Source organism: Ctenopharyngodon idella, chromosome 4 (assembly GCF_019924925.1).
Source record: "Ctenopharyngodon idella isolate HZGC_01 chromosome 4, HZGC01, whole genome shotgun sequence".
Classification (NCBI taxonomy): domain Eukaryota; kingdom Metazoa; phylum Chordata; class Actinopteri; order Cypriniformes; family Xenocyprididae; genus Ctenopharyngodon; species Ctenopharyngodon idella.
The window spans coordinates 979,191-1,002,433 of NC_067223.1; the positions used below are offsets into that span (position 1 = coordinate 979,191).

General features: G+C 37.2%; 1 protein-coding gene across 3 annotated transcripts; it reads left to right on the plus strand.

Annotated features, from left to right (window-relative positions):
• Positions 1–784: 784 nt before the first annotated feature.
• On the plus strand, positions 785–22,385 carry b4galnt3a (beta-1,4-N-acetyl-galactosaminyl transferase 3a). 3 transcript variants are annotated; one of them, XM_051892127.1, is made up of 20 exons: positions 785–1,349; positions 3,292–3,353; positions 3,485–3,526; positions 8,439–8,528; positions 8,607–8,697; positions 8,801–8,901; positions 12,942–13,009; positions 13,098–13,173; positions 13,273–13,339; positions 13,593–13,736; positions 13,822–13,928; positions 15,813–15,913; positions 16,068–16,129; positions 16,940–17,111; positions 17,731–17,948; positions 19,130–19,283; positions 19,382–19,454; positions 19,579–19,732; positions 20,145–20,271; positions 21,203–22,385. In XM_051892127.1, exons 1-20 carry the CDS (start codon positions 1,211–1,213, stop codon positions 21,303–21,305), a joined length of 2,151 nt encoding a protein of 716 aa, XP_051748087.1. In that variant the 5' UTR covers positions 785–1,210; the 3' UTR covers positions 21,306–22,385. The 3 variants fall into 3 exon arrangements, with proteins under 3 accessions (XP_051748087.1, XP_051748088.1, XP_051748089.1); XM_051892128.1 differs by having other exon boundaries at positions 1,199–1,243; XM_051892129.1 differs by lacking the exons at positions 785–1,349; positions 3,292–3,353; positions 3,485–3,526; positions 8,439–8,528; positions 8,607–8,697 and having other exon boundaries at positions 8,825–8,896.
• The last annotated feature ends 858 nt before the right edge of the window (positions 22,386–23,243 follow it).

Below are 23,243 nucleotides of genomic sequence, written 5' to 3' on the forward strand. Positions count from 1 at the left end.
AAAACACATAAGTCTATGTCATGAAATAAACATGAATCGCCTATCAGCAACCTACACATCCCAGCATAAACGTAAAAAAAAAAAAATTCTTCAAATTCTGAATGAATTAGGCCTAGAAAACGTGCATAAAACCGCTTCCTTTATAATCACTAAACTGTCGCTCATAGTTCATCGCGATCTCACAAAGTTCTACTAATCGATTAAGTTGACTGTACAATGAATATCTTATTTGGCCTACATAATAACTATACTTCTTTGTTAAAAGTTAAATTATAATGAGAGGATTTGAGTGTGCAGATCTCAGCACTGGACAAGAAATCATCAGATATGTTTGTGATTGGCTACATTGTTCAACCCTGCAAAAACACGTTGTAAATAGATAAACCTGTTTATATTAGTTTCGACGCTCTCAAGAGCACAATCACCAAATCTGTTTATGTTTATCTGTTTATGATGAGACTGAGCAGTGCACAGACCTGTAAAATGCGTAAAAAGTATAACGCAACATGAGCAGATGATCAATATTCAATGCCGCAATCGACACTTTTCGTTTAATTTTCAGTTTCACTTTATTACTAGATTTAGTTTAAATGTGCAGCTGCATTTTTGGCCAAGCCCTAGTTAATTTTTGACCCATGGCCAGGGGAAGGCTAAGCCTTCCTCAGCCTTACACACCCTCCGCCTATGCACATATTTACACCAGGGAAATCAAAATACCCCCCTAGCAAACTAGAGGCTGTTTTGTGACCTCGGTAATTATGAAATTGAGTTTACAACAAAAACAGCGCACAGGCAATAACTGAAAACAAATATGTAGATTTCACGTGGTGTTTTTGCTCATAACTTCATGAAAATTGCACAGATCATAGATCAACAAGAAATTAGAATTTTCGAAGGACACAAGAGATCAAGATATCATGTGATCTTCACAGTAAGTCATTCAGATAGGACATTTTATATGTTTTTTTGTTTTTTGTTTTACCCATTTTTCCACCCCTTTTGTCTATATGATAAAAGTAATGCAGGTAGATATGTATCAAATGCAAAACTTGTCCAGAGATTGTGAACTAGAGCCAACAGAGCATTTAACTACTCCTTGTCACACAAAGTTCCTCCTAACTTGTTTAGCCGGTTTTCTTTGTGTGACAGTGGTGTCTAGAACATAGCATAATGCATCCTGTGCATCATACCAGGCTCAGTGTCTAGCGAAATGTTTGTTGTGAGAGCTATTAACAAGCGCAAGGTGATGTGGTATTCATTTTATCTACTCATTATGTGTATTGTATTTTATGTTTTTTTATCCTTTGGAGTAAATCATGTGTACGCAAGAGAAAAAAAATTGCCTGCTGGTGAGTCAACTTTAATTTTTTAAGCTGGATTAGTTTATTTAATGCTTTATGCTTTTAGTCTTTCTTAAATGTTAATTTTCTCATACTCTAAGTCAATGATTTATGCAATGGAGTTCATGTCCTAAGATCTATATCAGAACGCCAGATAATTTAGAAACAGTTTGAAAGCAAGAAACTAAGAGGAATATAACTGACTTGGTCAAACAGCCATTCATAAAATGTCAGATCCATACATGAATTAAATGTGCAAGACTAAGGTGTAATGTTTCATTTGGTTTGCCATTTTCTGCTACTCCACCCTTCATTTAACAGTATACTTTATTTAGTTGTGTTTCCACTTTCAGAGATTAAAATATCCACTAAGTGTGACTAAAAGCACTTAGCACTTTTGAAACAAAGATTAGAGGGAAGGTTGCAGGTTATCAGTTAATCAGTTTCAGAATATGTGGAATATAGTGTACAAGTATGGAAAAGAACAGCCTTTTTACTTTGGTGTCAATTATCCTAATTCAAATGTTTTGTTGATGTTTCCTGTAGCACTCCCAGATCTCGCATGTATGAAATCTGAAGGATTGCACAAACTGATGGACTGTACTTTCAGTGCATCAGAAAATGCTTTGCATGGTCTCCTCTGAGGGGCCCTTTACACGACACCATTTTCAGCTAAAAACTGAAAACTTTTTTATGCGTTTTGAGTGTTCATTTACATGACTACTGCGTTTTGGGGGCCTGAAAACCATATGAAAGCCACTGACTACTAGCCTGGCAGTATAATGCAGCGTTTTTAGTCGTTTTCATGGATCCAAGTGAACAGGGATCGTTTTGACAATGTTATCGTCTGTATCATGTTTTCCGTTTTTAGTAGAGGAGACTGGGGATGGTTGTAACATGGGTTAGTTGTAACACTTCCAATTTACAACATGCCTCAACAAACCTGACTGGGAGTTTCTGGTATGCCTAGTAGACCTTGATTAGCTGGTTCAGGTTTGTTTATTTGTTAGGTTGCTGAACTCTGCAGGATGGTGGCCCTCCAGGAGCAGGATTGGACACCCCTGGCCTAAGTCTTAGAGAAAGACAAATTAAGGGATGTAAAATGAGCATTTGCTCATTAAAAGATTAAAAGATTATGGTTAGGGTTTTGGTTGAGTTAAAAGTAAATAAATTATTATTATCATCATCATTTAATAATATATTAAAATATTTAATTATTTTATTAATTAAAATATTTGGTAACACTTTACAATAAGGTTCATTAGTTAACATGAACTAATAATAAACTGTACTTCTACAGCATTTATTAATCTTTGTTAATGTTAATTTCAACATTTACTAATACATTATTAAAATCAGGAGTTGTATTTGTTAACATTAGTTAATGCACTATGAACTAACATAAACAATGAACAGCAGTATTTTTATTAACTAAGGTTAACAAAGATTAACAAATACAGTAGCAAATGTATTGCTCATGGTTAGTTCATTTTAGTTAATACATCTTAATACAACATAACAAATTAAACTTATTGTAAAGTGTTACCATATCTTTAATATATAAATTATAATTCATATTAAAATATAAATTATTTTAGAGGTATTGATCTTTTTGTCATTATTTAAGCATCTTCTGTATTGAAGAAAATAAAACTCGTTATGGCACCGCCCAGGGGACATTTCACCTTCAAACTGTAGTGGTTTATAGATGGCTTTAGTTTTATAGTGGTTGAAGATGGCTTTAGCATGTACTGGATGATAAATCACCATCCAATATATTATTAAAGAAAATAAATGGAAACATTTGTAAATTTAGTTGCTATTTCATACATTTGAAAATCATGAAAGGGGTCAATCTTGGCTCTGTGAATCCAGTATGTGAACCATTCAAATTTTGAATGCATTTACATACTTTTGCTTTGTATATTTTTGCTTCCTCAACGGCCTGCAGTAACAAATGTAAATGAAGATATCACCAAGATGAAGGAACCTCCTGAGGCAGAGGAGATTGAGGTAAGATTTTTGACTTGTAGGTTTGTCATCATCATGATTTATGTACAATACCTTGAACCAGAGTCAAGACAATTTTTATCCCATTTCCCTGATTTAAAATAAATATTTTCTTTTTCCTGGGACTTTTCTAGGAAAAGTTTGCTGATGACCAACAGCCAATCAAAATGCTTCAGGTGTGAATAAGATTACTTTTATTAAGTGAATTGTGATTTAAATTTGAAAGACGTTTTCTGAATTATTTTTCAAATAATCTGTTAAATTTTGAAAAATGTTTTCTTGTCAAAGCAACCATAAGATGGTGACATACAGTATCTCACAAAAGTGAGTACACCCCTCGCCATTTTAGTATATCTTCTCAAGGGACAATACTATAGAAATGAATCTTGCATATATTTTAGTGTAGTCAATGTGCTGCTTGTATAGCAGTATAGATTTACTGTCCTCTGAAAATAACTTAACATACAGCCATTATTGTCAAAATAGCTGGCAACAAAAGTGAGTAGACCCTAAGTGATAACAGTTGTATGTCATTTAACCATGCAAAGCCACATGTCCTATTCATCATGTTCATGTTTTTGTCTGCTTGACCATACAAATGTGTGTATCTTGTATTAGAGCAGTTTGGTGCTTTGAGTACAATTCTCTCATACTGATCACTGGATGTTCAACATGGTACCTCATGGCAAAGAACTCTCTGAGGATTTGAGAATTAGAATTGTTGCTCTCCACAAAGATGGCCTAGGCTATAAGAAGATCGATAACACCATGAAACTGAGTTACAGCACAGTGGCCAGGGTCATAGAGAGAGGTTTTCCAAGATGGGTTCCACTCGGAATAGGCCAAAGAAGTTGAATCAAAGAAGTTGAGACCTTGTGCTGTGCGTCAGGTGCAGAAGCTGGCTTCAAAAAACAGATGCATGAGTGCTGCCAGCATTGCTTTAGAGGTTGCAGAAGCGGAAGGTCAGCTTGTCAGTGCTCAGACCATACGCCACACACTGCAACAAGTCGGTTTGCATGACCGTTGTCCCAGAAGGAAGCTTCTTCTGAAGCTGGTTCTCAAGAAAGCCCGCAAACAGTTTGCTGAAGACAACCTGTCCAAGAGCATGAATTACTGGAACCATGTCCTGTGGTCTGATGAGACTAAGATAAACTTGTTTGGCTCAGATGGTGTCCAGCATGTGTGGCGACGCCCTGGTGAGGAGTACCAAGAAAATTGTGTCTTGTCTACAGTCAAGCATGGTGGTGGTAGCATCATGGTCTGGGGCTGCATGATTGCTGCTGGTACTGGGGAGCTCTGCTTCATTGAGGGAAACATGGATTCCAACATGTACTGTGACATTCTGAAGCAAAACATGATGCCCTCAGCGCAGAAACTGTAGATACTTTTCGCCGTGTTCTCACCACCACCACTTCCGTCACCAGACCCAACACTTCTTCTCCTGCCAAGTATGCTGCCAGTCCCATGACCAACCCAGCGCCCTGGGTTGACGGAGGACTGCAGTGGATTACTGCTTCAGTGGTCACTGGCCCTGATGCAGCCGCACCGTTTTTTCTCACCAAGCGAACCAAGATATCCTTTGTAATTTCTTTGCTGACAGGGCGAGTGCTCCAGTGGGCAGAGACAATTTGGCAGCAAGCCAGTCCTGTTACACAATCTCTGGACAGTTTTGTTGTCCATTTCTGGGAAGTGTTTGGTTAACCACCTAGTGATTCATCAGTTGGTGAGCAATTGTATCATTTGAAACAAGGAAGAATGTCAATCAATGATTATGCCCTTAAATTTCACACCTTAGCGGCAGCCAGCAAATGGAATGAATGCTCTCTCCTCACCACCTACCAGCAAGGACTGGAGCCAAACCTATGGCTGCATCTCTCCGCATACGATGACACCATCGGCCTCGAGCAATTTATCCAACTCTCCATCCGGGTCGCCCATCATGTGAGGAGCTGTATGAAAGACCAAAAGGGCCAGCAGTCCTCATGTGGGTCCAGTACATCTCCAAGTCTGCCATTTACATCATGAATCCATCAACTTCCTGGTTCTGCAGTGATCCATCACTGGCATTATTCTAGGGCATCCCTGGATCATCAGACATAATCTATGTCTTGGTTGACAGGAGAAGTCCTGAAGTGTGGAGAAGTCTGTTTTCTCAAATGTTTCCCTGACCTTCCATGTATCCTTCCACATTGAGAAAAGGTGCTGTCTGTCAATTCTACCTCCTCAAAAGCCACATTGATCAGCAACCAGTGGAAATTCCTCCCTGTTATGCCCACTTCAGTAACGTCTTCTGTCCCAAAACTGCCTCCACATCAGGCATGGAACTTCTGTGTGAGCCAGTGCCCCATGGAAAGATCTATCCACCATCCATCCCTAAACAGAAGGCCATGGAGGAGTTCATCGAGGAAGCCAAGGGTACATTTGATCTTCAGTGTCCCCTGCTGCTTCGTGTTTCTTCTTTGTGGCCAAGAAGGACAAAGGTTTGGATAGTTCCTAGAATACAACATCAGCAAGAATGGAATTCAAATGGACGAAGGGAAGGAAGAAGCAGTACTGGTCCCATTCCAACTTCAGTAAAAAAACTGCAAAAAAATCCTAGCATTTGCCATTTTTTACTGTCACTTCATCAAGTACTTCAGTACACTAACCAGTCCTCTCACCAATCTCCTCAAGAAAAGGCCCAAGTCTCTGTCCTGGAATTCCACCGCCACACAGGCTATGAATTAACTCAAGAAGGTGGTTATCAAACACCGTTCGTTGTACACTCCGATCCTGTCAAACCCTTCATCGTTGAGGTAGATGCTTCTACATGAGTTGGAGAAGTGCTTTCTCAGCAGCAGGGGACTCCAGCCAAACTCCATCCATGTCCCCTCTTCTCCAAGAAACTCACCCCGGCAGAGAGGAACTATGACATCGGCAACTGTGAATCAGACTGGCTCTTGAGGAGTGGAGGCATTGGCTGGAGGGCGCCAGGCCTCTATTTATTGTTCTTACTGATCACAAGAACTTTGAATATTTGAGAGATGCCAAACATCTGAACCCTTGTCAAACCTGTTGGGCACTTTTCATCACTCGTCTCGATTTCAAGTTTCCCTATATTTCCCAAGGCACAAAGAATGTGAAGGCTGAAGCACTTTCTCGACTCCATGCTCCAGACCAAATCGGAGTCCAAAATTCATCTCCAGAGTCTGGAAGGCCTTTTTCACTCTCCTGAGTGTGACTGTGAGCCTCTCTTCAGGCTACCATCCCCAATCGAACAGGCAAGCTGAGAGGAAGGTGAAAGAGATCAGATGATTCCTGAGAAACCATCCGGGGAACCGTTGGATGTTCCATCAGTAGAATACTGGTTCCAGGAAAGTAAGAGGATCTGGGACGCTGCACATCACGACCTTCAGAGGGCAGAGCACCGCCAGAAGAGCTATGCCGATAACACTCCTTCATTTCAGCCCAGGCAGAAGGTATGGCTCTCCACAAGGGACATCAAGCTGTGCCTGCTCTGCAAGAAATTAAATCCCAGATTCACTGGCCCCTTCACCATCATCCGCCAAGTCAACCCAGTATCCTACTAGCTCCAGTTACTTGTTCACTACTGTATTCACTCCACGCTCCATGTGTCTCTGCTAAAACCTTACCACTCTCCTGTGTCTGATTACCCCACAGAGCCTTGTCCCATAGACAAGGCCCTCCTACTGATGATCCTGGATAATGGACCTGTGTATGCGGTACAATAGATCTTGGACTCCCGGCGCCGTGGCGGCCATCTAGAATATCTAGTGGATTGGGAAGGGTATAGACCAGAAGAAAGATCTTGGGTCCCAAGAGACGCTTTCCATGTTACACATCCAGATCGTCCAGCACCTCGGAGCAGAGTGTGGCCTCCACAACGTCGGGGTCCTTGATCCTCAAGAAGGATGTCCTCTAGAAAAGGTCCAAGTCTCTGTCCTGGAATTCCACTGCCACACAGGCCATGTATTTACTCAAAAAGGCATTTACCTATGCACCGCTCCTTATACACTGTCACGGATACACCAGTCTCCATCGTCACTCCCTCACAACGACCACTATTACTTATGTACTGAGCACCAGCACCAGTCTTTAATCAGTGCACTCATCAAGAGCACTATAAGAGCACACACTTCTCACTCCACTTCTCACTTACCTGAATGCTTACCTCTAGTGATTCTACTATGATTTCCTACCTGCTCATTGAGTCTTCATTTTTCTCCACCGATCTGTCTTCTCACCTCCTTGGTGATTCTAAGTGTGTACTCTCTGCCATCATCTGTCACAAATCCACAAGATCCAACACCACCAGTCATCTTCATTTACATAGCGCTTTTTACAATACAGATTGTTTCAAAGCAGCTTCACAGTGATAATTGGAAAATAACCAGTAACAAAGTAAAAGACTCTGGTTATCCATTCTGTGTTTTAATTTTCATCTGATTTATTAAGTTTACTTACCTGCTTGTCCAGTATCTGCAGCTCTGCAAATAAAACCTGTTATTCTCACCATATTGCTGTCTTCAAACCTGGTATTTCCTGACAGTACTAGGTGGCGACAACCACTTATGATGTTATTTTTGCGCCACATCTGGGGAATTGAGACTTTCAATAATTTACTCAACCGATTCATAAAACAATAAATAATTCAAAACCAAAACATTTCTAATAACCTTATATATACATATTAAACATATTAAATCTACTAAGAGACTCCTGAGGAAGTGTTTAAGCATTCTACCATACAACTTTTTTCCAAGAAAAAGATCTCCCAAAATTAAAATAAGATTAATTTATTATTGTTAATATAATTTATATTAATATTATAATATTAAAATAATATAGCTGCATTGAAATGCTAAAAACAATCAAAATGTAAACTCAATTTTTCATTTTTTTTCTTCTCCCACCCCTAATATTTTTTTTAATATGTTAATATGTCAACACTTTCTGTTAAATAAAAATTTGGAAAATAAGCATCTTTGTAATAATTACAGTAGAAATACATTGTTTTGGACTATGGGTGTCACTGAGTCAAAAAGATTGAGAACCACTTTGATCCTTTATTTTTTATCTTCCCCTCAGGGTCGAGTGAACATGCACATTTTTGAAGACTGTTGTGGCGGATCCCTTGATCAACTTAAGAATAACCTGCTCTATCCATTATTTCCAAATGTAAGTTCTACACATTTAGTTGTCTACTATTAACAATGATAGTCTCAATGTATAATATAATCATTGTGTTTTATAAAGGTGCGTACTACGGTGAGCAGACTTGCTGTGTCCCCTCAATGGGAAAATTATGGTCTGAGAATCTTTGGCTACCTTCATCCTTCAGAAACTGGTAGGTCCAGCATGAGAATAAAAGGTTTTTTTATTGTATATTTAATGTAATTATACACGTATAGAGGCAATTAACAAATGCACTGATATTGTTCTGTTTATAGAAGAATATATTTTTGCTGTTGCCTCTGATGATAACTCAGAGTTCTGGCTAAGTTTAAATGAAAGTCCAGAAAACCTTCAACTTCTCGCCCGTGTTGGTGAGGTAATATCTGCTGTAAATGTGGGTGTGTTTGTTAGAGATTCAAGTGGTTGAGATTTACTATGGAAGTAAATATAAAATTATGCAGTTTATCACACTGGTGGAAGAAGATTCTGTCTTTACTCACCCTGATGTCATTCCGATGTAAGCCAACATGTGGAAAACATTAATCATGATGTAGAGTCACACACCAAGACCATAAATATACTCCTGAAATGCATGTAACCATATTTTAATTGTTTGACAGAAGACACAGCTAATTCCCTTTCGAATGGAACTCAATGCTGTGTCATGACGTTGATGCTATAGGAACGTTAATACCCGTGTCGCCATACTGAAAAAATGATTAAAGGTTGTGAAGTGTGTACAAACACATAACCTTTGGTCTAAGGAACGGATTAACCCAAAGGAGTCAAAGTCTGGTGTCAGTCCAGTTCAACAATAAACATCCATAAATGCATGTGGAAATCAAACAGAGCATCTGATAAGCCTTCCAGGACTATAAAATGATTCCAGGAAATTGCAGTGTGCAAATAGGTCTTAGCCATCTGGCACCATGCATAAAATGAGACAAAGGGGTATACCGCCCAAAAAGGCTCCATCAAAAGTGAACTTAGCTAGCAGAATGGTGGCCAAGTAAACTTTAAGAGTAGCATGTGATAGTCCTGCCAGAAGACAATCCTGCAAGAATACCAGCACTAAGTAGTGGACTGGGTCAATGTAGTGCTGAGTGCAGAAGGGAGTGCTAGCATTTAGGTTGGTCTCAACAACCTTAGTTGGGAGACCAGAATCTATGAGCTGGCACCTCTCAGGGGCCAGACCCACAGTTCCCAAATCTCTGGCCAGGGGTGGAGAATCGACCCCTGTGCCTGGGACAGAAGGTCCCTCCTGGTCAGAAATCTCCAAAGGACAGCCTTCCTTGAGACGAAGCTTCACTAGGACAACATGAAGCAGAGCGATCAGGGGAAAAGGCGTACAGATGCAGCCTTGGCCGCGTCTGTACCATGGCATCCAGCCCAATTGGAGATGGAGATGTGAGGGCAAACCAGAGTGAATAGTGGGTCAAGTCTGCTGAGGTGAACAAGTCCACTTCCGCTCTGCTGAACCTCTGCCAAATCGACTCCACCTCCAGGTGGAGTCTCCAATCCCCTGGCCTCAGCCCCTGCTAGATAGGATGTCTGCTCCCCACAAACACACAAGAATTTCCACACACACAAAGAAACAGCTTCCTGAAGACAAAGTAGCTGGTGTTGTGCATTTTTATTTATGATCTCAGTGACGTGCTGATGTTACGTCACTTGACCACGCTGTTGGCCAATCAACATTTCCACATGTGCTTCAGACACTGGCTCACGCACAGTTGAGTTCCATTTAAAAGGCAAACCATCATATTTCAGGCTCTTTAAAAAATAACTAGGGATGCACCGACACTGTGCTCATGTATTTGTACTCATTAAAAAGCTCAGATACCAACTACCAATACCCTACAGTGCGTACAGTGCAGTGCTTGTGACGAAGAAACACCGACAACAGAGCAAACAGAAAGCAGAATGGATATATCAGAGAAGGATGTCCATGAAGTAAATGTAATTAAACAAACTAAGTAAAACAAACAAAAAGTCCATGAAAACGGATCTATGAACAAGCAAAACTGAATACGTGTGACAGTTTACTTGTCTTCAATTTACATTAATTAGTCTAATAGTTTTTGCTGTAGTATTAAAATTGTGATAGAGAATTGTGATATTTCAAACTTTTAAACCACTGACCCAACCAGGCCAGTAGAAAAAAAATCCTTAGCACTGAGCCCTGCTGAAGCAGCTCTAAATAAGCCGTGTGCTATTAACTGAAAGATAAAATATGTTAGAGCAATAAAATGAACAGTGAAAGTACAAACCCGATTCGAAAAAAGTTGGGACACTGTACAAATTGTGAATAAAAAAGGAATGCAATAATTTACAAATCTCATAAACTTATATTTTATTCACAATAGAATATAGATAACATATCAAATGTTGAAAGTGAGACATTTTGAAATGTCATGCCAAATATTGGCTTATTTTGGATTTCATGAGAGCTACACATTCCAAAAAAGTTGGGACAGGTAGCAATAAGAGGCCGGAAAAGTTAAATGTACATATAAGGAACAGCTGGAGGACCAATTTGCAACTTACTAGGTCAATTGGCAACATGATTGGGTATAAAAAGAGCTTCTCAGAGTGGCAGTGTCTCTCAGAAGTCAAGATGGGCAGAGGATCACCAATTCCCCCAATGCTGTGGCGAAAAATAGTGGAGCAATATCAGAAAGGAGAGAAAAAAGAGAAAAATTGCAAAGAGTGCATAATATCATCCAAAGATTCAGAGAATCTGGAACAATCTCTGTGCGTAAGGGTCAAGGCCGGAAAACCATACTGGATGTCTGTGATCTTTGGGCCCTTAGACGGCACTGCATCACATACAGGAATGCTACTGTAATGGAAATCACAACATGGGCTCAGGAATACTTCCAGAAAACATTGTCGGTGAACACAATCCACCGTGCCATTCGCCGTTGCCGGCTAAAACTCTATAGGTCAAAAAAGAAGCCATATCTAAACATGATCCAGAAGCGCAGGTGTTTTCTCTGGGCCAAGGCTCATTTAAAATGGACTGTGGCAAAGTGGAAAACTGTTCTGTGGTCAGACGAATCAAAATTTGAAGTTCTTTTTGGAAAACTGGGACGCCATGTCATCCGGACTAAAGAGGACAAGGACAACCCAAGTTGTTATCAGCGCTCAGTTCAGAAGCCTGCATCTCTGATGGTATGGGGTTGCATGAGTGCGTGTGGCATGGGCAGCTTACACATCTGGAAAGGCACCATCAATGCTGAAAGGTATATCCAAGTTCTAGAACAACATATGCTTCCATCATATGCATTTTCCAACATGACAATGCCAGACCACATACTGCATCAATTACAACATCATGGCTGCGTTGAAGAAGGATCCGGGTACTGAAATGGCCAGCCTGCAGTCCAGATCTTTCACCCATAGAAAACATTTGGCGCATCATAAAAAGGAAGATGCGACAAAGAAGACCTAAGACAGTTGAGCAACTAGAAGCCTGTATTAGACAAGAATGGGACAACATTCCTGTTCCTAAACTTGAGCAACTTGTCTCCTCAGTCCCCAGACGTTTGCAGACTGTTATAAAAAGAAGAGGGGATGCCACACAGAAAAACATGTAAATTGTCTGTGCATGACTAAACATGAATCATGTTTTGTTTTCGAATACCTCCATTTATTTTTTTCTTCTGCAGAACACAAAAGAAGATATTTTGAAGAATGTTGGCAAGCAGGATTGATGTCCTTTGACTTACATTGTTTGGACAACATTTTTTTTGAAAATATCTTCTTTTATGTTCCAAAAAAAAAAAAAAGAAAGTCATAAAGGTTTAAAATAACATGAGGGTGAGTAAATGATGACAGAATTTTTAGTTTTGGGTGAACTATATCTGTTAATTTTTTTTTTTTAATAACTATTTGTACCGTATATAAATCCAAGCACCATTTCTGTTAGTGATACTCTTATTATTAAATATAAACATAGTCAAATATGCTATATATCATAAAGGCCTGGTTTCACAAACAGGGCTTAGGCTAAGCCGGGATTAGGCTTTATTTCAATTAGGGTATTTAAGTAGCTTTTATAAACATACCCTAGAAAAAAACATTTCTGGTGTGCATCATGAGACAAAACAATGGCTCTGACTTATTTTAAGACATGTCAGTGCAAATTACTTTCAGTTTAAACAGCTCAAACATGCATTTTAGTCTACGACTAGTTTAAGGCTTGTCTGTGAAACCGGGGGAAAATATATAGAAACAAGCTATTGCATAATGTGTTTGCAGATTATGCAGTGTTTGGTTTTAAAATTTTGGTATATGCATCTATATATAGACATGAAATGTGACTTGACTGCCTAAATCCTCCTCAATGGTTTGAAAAAGGAAACATTTAATCTCTTAGATTATGATTGTGCCATATTTCTTTTTACAAATCAGACAGGATATGAATGGACTGCTCCAGGCGAGTATTGGAAATTTGCATCCCAGACATCCGAACCTGTCTTGTATGGGATATTTACATTTGGATTCTTTATTTCAAAAACATATTCAAAAAAGACTGTAGAACCCAACTGATGCTGTTTTCTTCCCTAGGTTAGTGAAAGGCATGAAATATTTTTTTGAAGTCCTTTTAAAACAGAATACCGGAGTTGATCATCTGGAAGTAGCGGTATGTACTGTATGTGTGTGTTACAAAGACTGTTTAGCTTGTACAATGAACTTAACATGGTACATTTTGTTGATCTTAGATTCTGTTTTTCTTCTGCAGTGGCGTTTAAACCATGACGATGGCATATTTTCTGTGATAACCTCTGAGTTTTTATCATTATATGAAGGTATGTTTGCCTCAAAATGACAAAATTATGAGCCTGATGATAGAAATGGTCAAAGTTTTGCAAAATTTTGTTAATGTGATGTTATGAAGGCATTTATTTATCAAGGATAAATATAACTGTTATGTGTACTTTGGCAACAAAAATGATATTCAGGCTTAACAAGGACCGTTTTTTGTCTGTGCACTCTCTCCGGCCATATTAATATATTTTCTATTGAAAATGATAATAACATATGCACTCATTTCTTTGTCAGATGAATCTTCTCTACAATTGGGAGATATTGAGCACATACCTCAAACAAAAGCAAGTTACGATAGACTCTTTGATCAAGTTTCCTTGTCACCCCATCCAGTAGAAGACAAGATCAGAGAAGACCCTCGGGATCACATCTATAAATGTCAGCATAATCTCCAGTTTACATGGAAATTTGATGATTACAATTGCCTGAATGACATTTTAATTGTTGTCTTTCTGTTAACCAGACAAAATGCTAGATGAATCCTACCTGAAAGACTTGTTTCCTGAATGCCATTACAAACCAACTTACATACTCAATAAACAGATTGGACGATATCAAGGTGTATATTTGGTGAGTTAAACATTTTTTAATCTCTGCTAACATTTGCTAACCTTAACATGCTAACATTAGAGCTAATGTTAGTAATTACTACTTGGCAAAATAAATAATATTTTATGAGATTTACAGTCTGAATTCAATGTATGTATTCAAAAAATGAAGAACCACATATAAATTGGACGTCCTCATTTGTAAAAATGGTATAAAAAGTTCTCTGTTAGGGTTAATTTATTGTATTTATAACTAGCTTTTTTTAAAGACTATAGAAGTCTATGGAATGTCCCCATTAAGATAGCTACTGTAAGTAAATTGTGTGTGTGTGTGTGTGTGTGTCAAGTCAAGTCAAGTCACCTTTATTTATATAGCGCTTTTTACAATGCAGATTGTGTCAAAGCAGCTTTACAGTGATAACTGGTATATAATTTTGCTCTTAAAGAAAATGGTGTCATTATACATCTTAAGTAAATTCAGTATTGATTCATTCCGATGTAAGAATCAATAGTTATTAATTTAGTTAATTTATCTATATCAGCACTGGTGTAAACAGTGATGTCATCATCCAGCTCAGTTCAGTTCGCATACAATGGTGTCAATGCAGGCAGATCAAAACACTGTTGAATATCAAATGTCAAGTGTCCCCAACTAAGCAAGCCAAAGGCGACAGAGGCAAGGAACCCAAACTCCAACAGGTGACATCAGGTGGCAAACAGGTGTTAAACTGGAGAAAAAAACCTTGGGAGAAACCAGGCTTAGTCGGGGAGCCAGTTCTCCTCTGGCGAACAGTGCTTTATTATGATTCAGGCAGCTATCATAAGTCCGATGGGATCGCAACAGTCAAAGTATTTATTCCAGTTCCATCCAGTTGATAATCATATTCATTACGCCGGTATGGACGGTTTGTTGAGGAACTGTGCCACTGGCTGTCGTGTCGATGAGGCCTTCACAGTGGATGATGTAGTTGACTCAATCTCTGTTGACACTTCAGGGCTGCATTGTGGTCGTGTCAAGGTGCAGGTCCTCGATCTCACCTGGATACGGCCCGGATCCGGCTGACTACGGTAAACCTCGGGACTAATATTAGCGTAGATGCCATTCTTCTTCTGATGTAACGAGTACATCTGGTGTTATAGGAAGTGTTCCCGGTTCCAGCTGACCTAATTTATGCAGCCTAAGTTTGAACTGTGTGTGTGTGTGTGTGTGTGTGTGTGTGTGTGTGTGTGTGTGTGTGTGTGTGTGTGTGTGGTCCAGGTATTCCCTACATTGTGGGAACCAAATTTCAGTCCCAACGAGACAAACAGCTTTTATAAACAGCCTCCCTCCTCAGTTTGAACTTGGTTAGTCAGTTACAGCGCGAGAAGGGGTTGTTATGTATACAGTATGTATACCGGATATGTTAGCTTGGTTTTGTTCTGTTTCTGTGTTCCCATCATTGTTAGTTTCCATGGATGTTAATTAGTTACCCACCTGTTCTTTGTCTGGTTAATCATCTTGCCCTGTGTATTTTAGCCCACTGTTCCTTCTGTTCATTGTCTCGTGTTAAATTTCTGTGGATTATTGCCTGTATCCGAGCTCTCTTTGTTTATTAAATATGTTCTATTTGGATTACACACAACCTGCCCATGACAATACAAGTACTGTATAACTATTCAAGTATAAACATGATAACATGATTTAATAAAGAACAATATATTTAAACTTTGACCTAGATTAATAAGAAATAAAATAATTGAACTGTAAAGTGTTACCAAAAGACCAAATTAGACTTTTTTTTTCTGCTAAATATTGTAATTAAATTGATAAATTGTATACATTGTGACAACTTGCCACACTAAAGAGACAGATCTTGTAAACAGTCAAGCTAATGAATATCTTTGGCCTTGTTTCTTTTTCTTGTAGATTAGGTTTTCTTCAGTGTACCCAAATGACTTCACAAGGCAAACTAATGATCAGAATGATGAGATGTGTTTTTACAAACAAGATCCATCATTTCAGAAAGGGTATGAAGCATACAGTATTGCATTAATCAGAATACACCTTGATATTGTCTTGTTCTGTAGTCTTCACATTAGTTGACAAGTTTCACCTGCATTTCTTGTTTATAACTAACTGTATGGTACTTGTGCATGTATTGTACATGCTTTACTTTTTTAGTAAAGGACTTGCTACTTACCTGATCGAGGTTGAAGACCCTGATGTACAAAAGATTAATACAGGTAAAACTCTTATCCTGATATTAATAATATAAAGGTTCCAGAATGAGTTTTACACCTTGAAGTAATAGGAAAAATGAAATCCCTGTCTTATTGTGAAGGATTCTGCTCATGAAATTTTCTTTTTGGTTGATGTCACCTAGGCCACGCAGACGATTGGTTAATGTTAATAGCTAAATTGCTGTTTAGCCATTATTTTAGGCTACTGTTTTGCATCTTTATAAAAATCTATGAAATATAAAATATAAAATGAAATATAAAATTTATAAAATCTATTTTCCATCATACAATCAATTCCTAAATAATAAATTAAAATCGAAGCCCTATATATATATATATATATATATATATGGTAATGAGAAGAACCTATGATATAACCTTAAAAACATTTTTAGAATCGAAATAACCGACTAGTCAATCACATGTTCTGTTTGTTCTATACATGCTGACAGCAGGAAGAATTTTTCTGCCCACAAGCTGTATCCCAGAGTACAATTACACAAAATTTAGAAAAAGAGGAAATACATGTAAACAGTTTTATCTTCACAAAGCACATTATAATCTCACCTGACGTTTGAGACATTTGATTTCCATATCATTAATGCTACACTACAGTACAGCAATAAAATGGTTCTTATTATGAAGTTATTTGTGGACTTGACAGTTCTTTTTCTGGACCTAGAGTGATTCAAAGAACATTTGAAGAACCATTATTTTTTACAATTGTAGGCTCCAGTTATATACTAAATATAGTGCAAATGCAATCATTATTGAATTCAATACTCTAAAACATTTTACAAAATCTATGTGAAGGTCCTTTTTGGCAGCGTGTCTATGACGTGAAACCCCTCAATGCTGCTTTAAAGCAAACTGCTGTTGTGGCAAATTCCTGCAGAACAGCTGGAAACATTATGATGTCCCAAAGTCATGCCATGTCCATCGTTAGAGCCTTTTTGAAAGCATTGCATTCAAGAGAAGAGACACGGTAAGTTTGTCTAGGGTTTGTGTCTTTGTCAACCTTTCTCACTCAAGAAAAGTCTAAAAAAAAACAAGGGGGAGGGGGAGGATTTAAATTTTCTATCAAGAATTTAACTTTTCTTTGTTTAGATGATTAAAAAAAAAAGATTGTTTCATTGCATATTCAAAATATTAAACCTTTTATTAACTGGCGTATATCTTATGAATTTACAACATTCATTTATGTTGATGTTTTGAATATCAACATGAAATGCAAGTCATTTTTCTCAATGCCTTAAATTTACAAGACACATCTTACCCCCAAAATGTGAGGCAAGTTGTCACTTTTTTAAATTATCTTTGTATAGTTATATGTTCTAGACAACTTAAGCATAACTTAAGCGAGTTTACCCTATGCTACATAGGCAAAAGTATGTACACCTCTTCCTAATTAGCAAGTTTCGCCTTTTCAGCTGCACCCGTTACTAATAGGTGGATAAAATATTTTTCATAGAATGAGACCCTTTTTTTGTTGACATTACACAAGCAGGTGTGGTGTGCCCACATACCTTTGGTATTACAATATTTGTGTTTTATAAATGATTTTTTAAAAAGTATGTTGTTGTTTTTTTTTTTCATATCCACAGTGGCTACTCCTTGTTGCATGTGGTGAATGTTGTAAGGCGTGAAGACAAGGATGTGGGCAGTCGTTATCTGGTGGAACTGGAACTTGTGGGCCCTCAGGGTCAGAAAGTTCTTGTTTCACGTTATGTTTATACACTTGAGTCATCAAATGAAGTGTTTCTCTGCAGTCCAAAAGCATTCAACTGGAACCCATCTGCTACTGTTCATGTAATTGTGGCAGGTGAAACTAATCAGATTTATCAATATCTGTCTTTTAACTGTACTGCATTCAAGTCTTGTTGGACTTACAATAATTACAAAATGACAAATTTGATATTCAGGGCTATTCATGTCTTTAGACTCCAAATGCTCAACTCACCAAAATGGATCCACTTAAAAACCAAATACATGGTTAAAGTAATCAAGATTCATCAAGATTAAGCTATATCTAGCAGTAAAATAAGTAGAGATCCAATAACTGAATGAAAATGATAAAAACTTAATTTTTTAACTTTCAACACTAAGAGTGTTAAGAAAGCTGAGTGTTTGCATTTGATTTGTTGAGAGGGTGAATGCGAAAAGATCCTTTTCAGGCTTGAAATAAAGTGCAATAGGCTATGTGAAATTTTGTTTCCAAAAACACCTCTCTGAAATTCTCATTCATCAGCAGAAGTGTAATGCACTAAAAGTTCACATGATGGAACAACACTTTCATGAACTCTATGTACATCCTCTATGTATCACCATCTCAGTGGATTTGCAGCATTTTGAACATTTTTGACAAAAAAAAAAAAAAAAAAAAAATTCTGCCATTCTGGTTGTTTTTGTATGATGCCTTAATGATCAAAAGTCTTGTAATTAGCTTATAATTACTGTGTAATTACCTTGTATTTACAAGAATGACAACAAAGTGAAAGTTTTTTTCTAGTCAAAAATTCAAATTACACTTTATTTTGATGGTTTACTTTAGACGTTCTACTAACCATAAGTTATATGCAACCATACTAACCATAACTTTGCAATTACATGTCAACCATAATTTTGCAACTACTCTCATTAGACTATTAGTAGATTGTTAGGTTAGGGTTAGATGTTAGGATTTAGATTAGTAGAATAAGTTGACATGTAGTCACAAAGTTTCTTATAGAATGTCTGTTGGGGGCCCATCAAAATTAAGTGTTAGCAGATATTAAGCAGACAGTCTACTAATACTCTAATGATTGCAAAGTTACTTATAGTTAGTAGAATGTCTAAAGTGGACTATCGAAATAAAGTATTACCAAAATTCTAAAATTATGCCAACAATACAACATGAATGCACCATTTCTAAACTGAATGCAACAATACTTTGATTTGAATTATCAGATATTGTCCATGCATGTCTTCAAATTCTGAATGTAATCTTTATTTGTCTCTAAACAGTGAAAAATCAGGCCAGATGGATCATACAGTTTATCAGGGAAATGGAAAAAGTGTACAGGGTAACTGGGGACAAAAACTTCAATGTAATAATTGTAGACTACAGCAGCTCTGACATAGATATTGAGAAAAGACTCAAAAAGGCAAAATTACCAAGGTAAAACACTTTGTTTTAAACGTATTGTACATGAGTGTGTTTGTCAGTGCACAATATCAATGGCTAATGGTGTCACCCTTCACATTGCATATATACAGTTACAAGTTTAAGAAGATGGAGGGTAATTTTCAAAGAACAGGTGGCCTTCAAGCTGGAATAGATCTTGTTGAAGTAGGTAACCTCATTTTAATGATCAAAGTTCTTCATGTTTCTGATTTCTTCCTCCTGTGAAGCTACTTTTTTGAACAAATGAATGAATGAATGGAATGTTTTCACTTTGGTCCTTCCTCCTCAGGATGAGCACAGTATTTTGTTCCTTTGTGACCTGCACCTCTACTATCCTGTGAATATTATAAACAGTATACGAAAATACTGTATTGAGGGGAAAATGGTCTATGCTCCAGTTGTGATGAGGCTAGATTGTGGAGCTTCCCCAAGAACCCCAAATGGTACTGGTCTCCACTTTTAATTAGAGTTTCCAGGGTTCAACAAATCTTATCAAACCTCATTATTTTTTAAAGTGATCAGACTTACAGTTTTGCCAGGTTGACGATAAAACAGGTGGAAAAAAACTCATAGGTTTAGGGACTACAATATCATAGACTTTGTTTTTGTCAAACTTTACTTGCCTTTACAAGGCAGTGTGTCATGAACAGTGAAGTTTAAAGTGGCTCTTATGCCAAACCAAAACCTAGTATTACCTAATACATTAACACTATACATTTCCTGCTGTTCTGCAGGCACTGGTACCTCCCACAGGAAATGAAAATCTAGTTCATGCTAATAATGCTAATGTACTCTGTATTTGTTTTTCAATGTGGCATTGGTTGAGTAAGCTCAAATATCTTTGCTCTTCCATAGGATTTTGGGAGATAGCTGGTTATGGTTTGATGGGAATCTACAAGTCAGACATGGATCGTATTGGAGGCATGAACACCAGAGAATTCAAAGATAAATGGGGGGGTGAAGACTGGGAGTTATTAGACAGGTAATGAAAGCCTATTGTCTTTGGCATTATCAAAAAAAGTCATAGTGTTTTGTTTTTTACACCTGTGCCCTCACTAATTTTTCACTAATTGAAAGAGTTTTTCAGTTAAAGAAATTATAGTACTTATGAGATATGTCATTACAATGATGTACAACAACATGAGATGAATAATCAGTCTTCCAGCAAAAGCTATTTTATTCCTCAAGGAGTGGGTTGCCCCCTCATAGGCACCGCCATTTTGAAATCATATGACTAACCATGTCATACAATTGCTTGTTACTAGTACTAGTACCTAGTACCTTGTTACTACTAGTAGTAAAGTAAACATCTTCTTCATCTCCTTCTTCTTATTACTACTACTAGTAGTGGGAATAAGCGATCTTGTTTCTCCCAGAAAGAAAGCAAATTTTCCTCTGTGAGGAATTCAGTTTGAGTGAGGAATTCACTCTAACATTTATCTTACATTTATCTAACAACTTATCTAATAACATTTATCTAACAACTTATCTAATATTTCCACCACATCTTTGATGACTTCTGGTGCATTCCTCTCACTGAACGTGTCTCAACACACTTTACAAAGCACAAACAGATGTACTGAAAAATAAGAAAACAAAACAGTATAACAATAAACAATACACATACTAAATACACAACAGATGCAAATAACATGCAAAAACTCATTGAATATAATATTTTAATGGATTGTAAGACTGTAAGACTGATGTGTGTACTGAAAAAAAGATGACAAGAAACACAACAAAAACTAACAAAACAGCTTCACTGTGAAGTGGCAGAATTAAAAAAAATAACTAAACAGGCAATAAACATCCATCCATGCTATTAGGTGTTACAGCAACAAAAAGTGCACCTTTATTTTTTTACTGTTTTCTTAAAATATCTCTTTAAACCTGTTATTTTTCTCTTTTAGAATCTTAGGCAATGGGTTAGAGGTGGAACGACTCCACCTGAAAAATTTTTTCCACCATTTTCACTCCAAACGTGGAATGTGGGTAGCCAACAATCCAGCCTAAATGCAAATGATTCAGTCAAGTGCAAACATGGTAGTTTTTTTTTTTTAAAACACACCTACCTACAGTAGTACTGATGGCATCTTTTGCAAGCAGAATCAGCCTTTCGAATGAAGTTGGTGAACTGGATGAACTTTGAACAAGGTTGAATGTTTTATATTTATACAATGTAAATTTAGTACATAATACCATTTTTTTGGATATTTTTGGATAAAATGTGTTGGTTTGTGTATATATTTGCATCTGTAAGTTTAAAGTCCATGTAAAGCAATATTAAAATATGTGTTTTGAGTTTGTCACACCACAGAAAAATGTATAAACCACCCAGCCAAATTTGTCTGCAAAAAGTAACCTGCTCTGTCTTGTCTGTCAACGCGTTATCAGTGTCCTCTTTGCTCCGCGATGTATTTCTGATAATGTGTGGCGAGAGATCGGCACGGCTTGTCGGACGTAGCAACAGTAACTAAAGGGGGCGGGTCTTTGCGAACGGTCAATTGAGCGGGTGAGCCACTGATGCTAATACGCTGTAGTTATTATAGTGTTGGGGCGGAAAAAAAAATCCTGAACACAGAATTGGTGAAAAACTGTTTAACGCTCTAACTCCACAATTCAGAACTACATAGTTCACAGTCTTTGTAATGTGTTTCAGCAATACATTTGTAACATTTATAAAGTGTTTAGAAGCAATTCTCAGAATTGACTTTACATGGACTTTAAGTAGGCTATTTTGCATTTGATCAATTGTTTAGCATATGATGACATGAATACAGTTTAATGACACTGAAATATTGTAAGGGGCGGTTCACACAGAACACGTTTTTCCATTCCGCTGAGCTGCTTTTCCATTGTTTTTCAATGTAAACACGTGTTGATGGACATCTTTAACTGCTGACTTCTCATGCATGACAAGTTATTCTAAAAAAATATCTCCATTTTTTTTTTTTTTTTTTTGTTCCACTAACCTGTGTATCGTGTTTTTTTAACAACAAAAACGAGTTCTGTGTAAACCGCCTCTAACTCAGTACAACAAATTCTTGGTCTTTATCACACACAATGTCAAATAAAAGTCCTACTCATACTCAATGTACAAACATCTGAAGGCTATTCATTTTCTTTTGTTAGCATTATTTACTCAGCTTGAGCTGTACACTCAAAAGTCGTTTTGTTGTATGCTTAGCTACTGGCCTAGCCTTTTAAGGAAGTTTTCCTTTAAGGAAGTCTCTGACTAAAAATACAATAATAAAAGTTATACTGTAAAATATTATTACAACAAAATAACTGCTTTCTATTTTAATATTTTTCAAAATGTAATTTATTCCTGTGATGGCAAAGCTGCATTTTCAGTCTTCGGTGTCAGAAGACTGTAGAAATCTTTTGTAAAATGATAAATGTGGTTAATGTCACTTTTTACTGGCCCCAAATTGTTGAGTAGTATGCATACTTAATGTATGAAGGCCCACAGTCTTTTATAGCCATGCTTTGTCTCTTTTGCCTTTGAGTTCACAGTGTCAAATGTTCTTTAAGGTTAAGTGAGATTAGTTGCAATGAACAAATAGTCTAAAAATATAGTGTGAACCACTTTAGATGATGCCAACTTTAGTCACTACCCTCTCAACTTTCTACCAAAGACTTTTAGTATCCAATCACAATTTAGTTCTTTTAGCCACTAGCATTAGTCAATCAATTAATAACAAGTATTTTATTTCCAAGTGTTTTACAAAAGACACGCTTATGTGTTCACATCTCAATGAGAATGTGACAAACCACACCTGTAAAGCAAAGCAGAGAATGCAGTTTAAGTCAAGTCACCTTTATTTATATAGCTCTTTATACAATACAGATTCTTTAAAAGCAGCTTTACAGTGATGAACAGGAAAATAATGATCAATGCAAACAGACAGCACAAAAAAAAAAAAAAAAAAAAAAAAAACTTGAAAAAAA

What these genes read in the sequence shown, in the direction of transcription:
- b4galnt3a (XM_051892127.1), top strand. Translation starts at nt 1,211, where the DNA reads ATGTTTGTTGTGAGAGCTATTAACAAGCGCAAGGTGATGTGGTATTCA. An exon ending in AGCCAATCAAAATGCTTCAG is followed by an intron (nt 3,527 to 8,438) that starts GTGTGAATAAGA and finishes TCTTCCCCTCAG; the next exon opens with GGTCGAGTGAACATGCACAT. An exon ending in GTTTTTATCATTATATGAAG is followed by an intron (nt 13,340 to 13,592) that starts GTATGTTTGCCT and finishes TTTCTTTGTCAG; the next exon opens with ATGAATCTTCTCTACAATTG.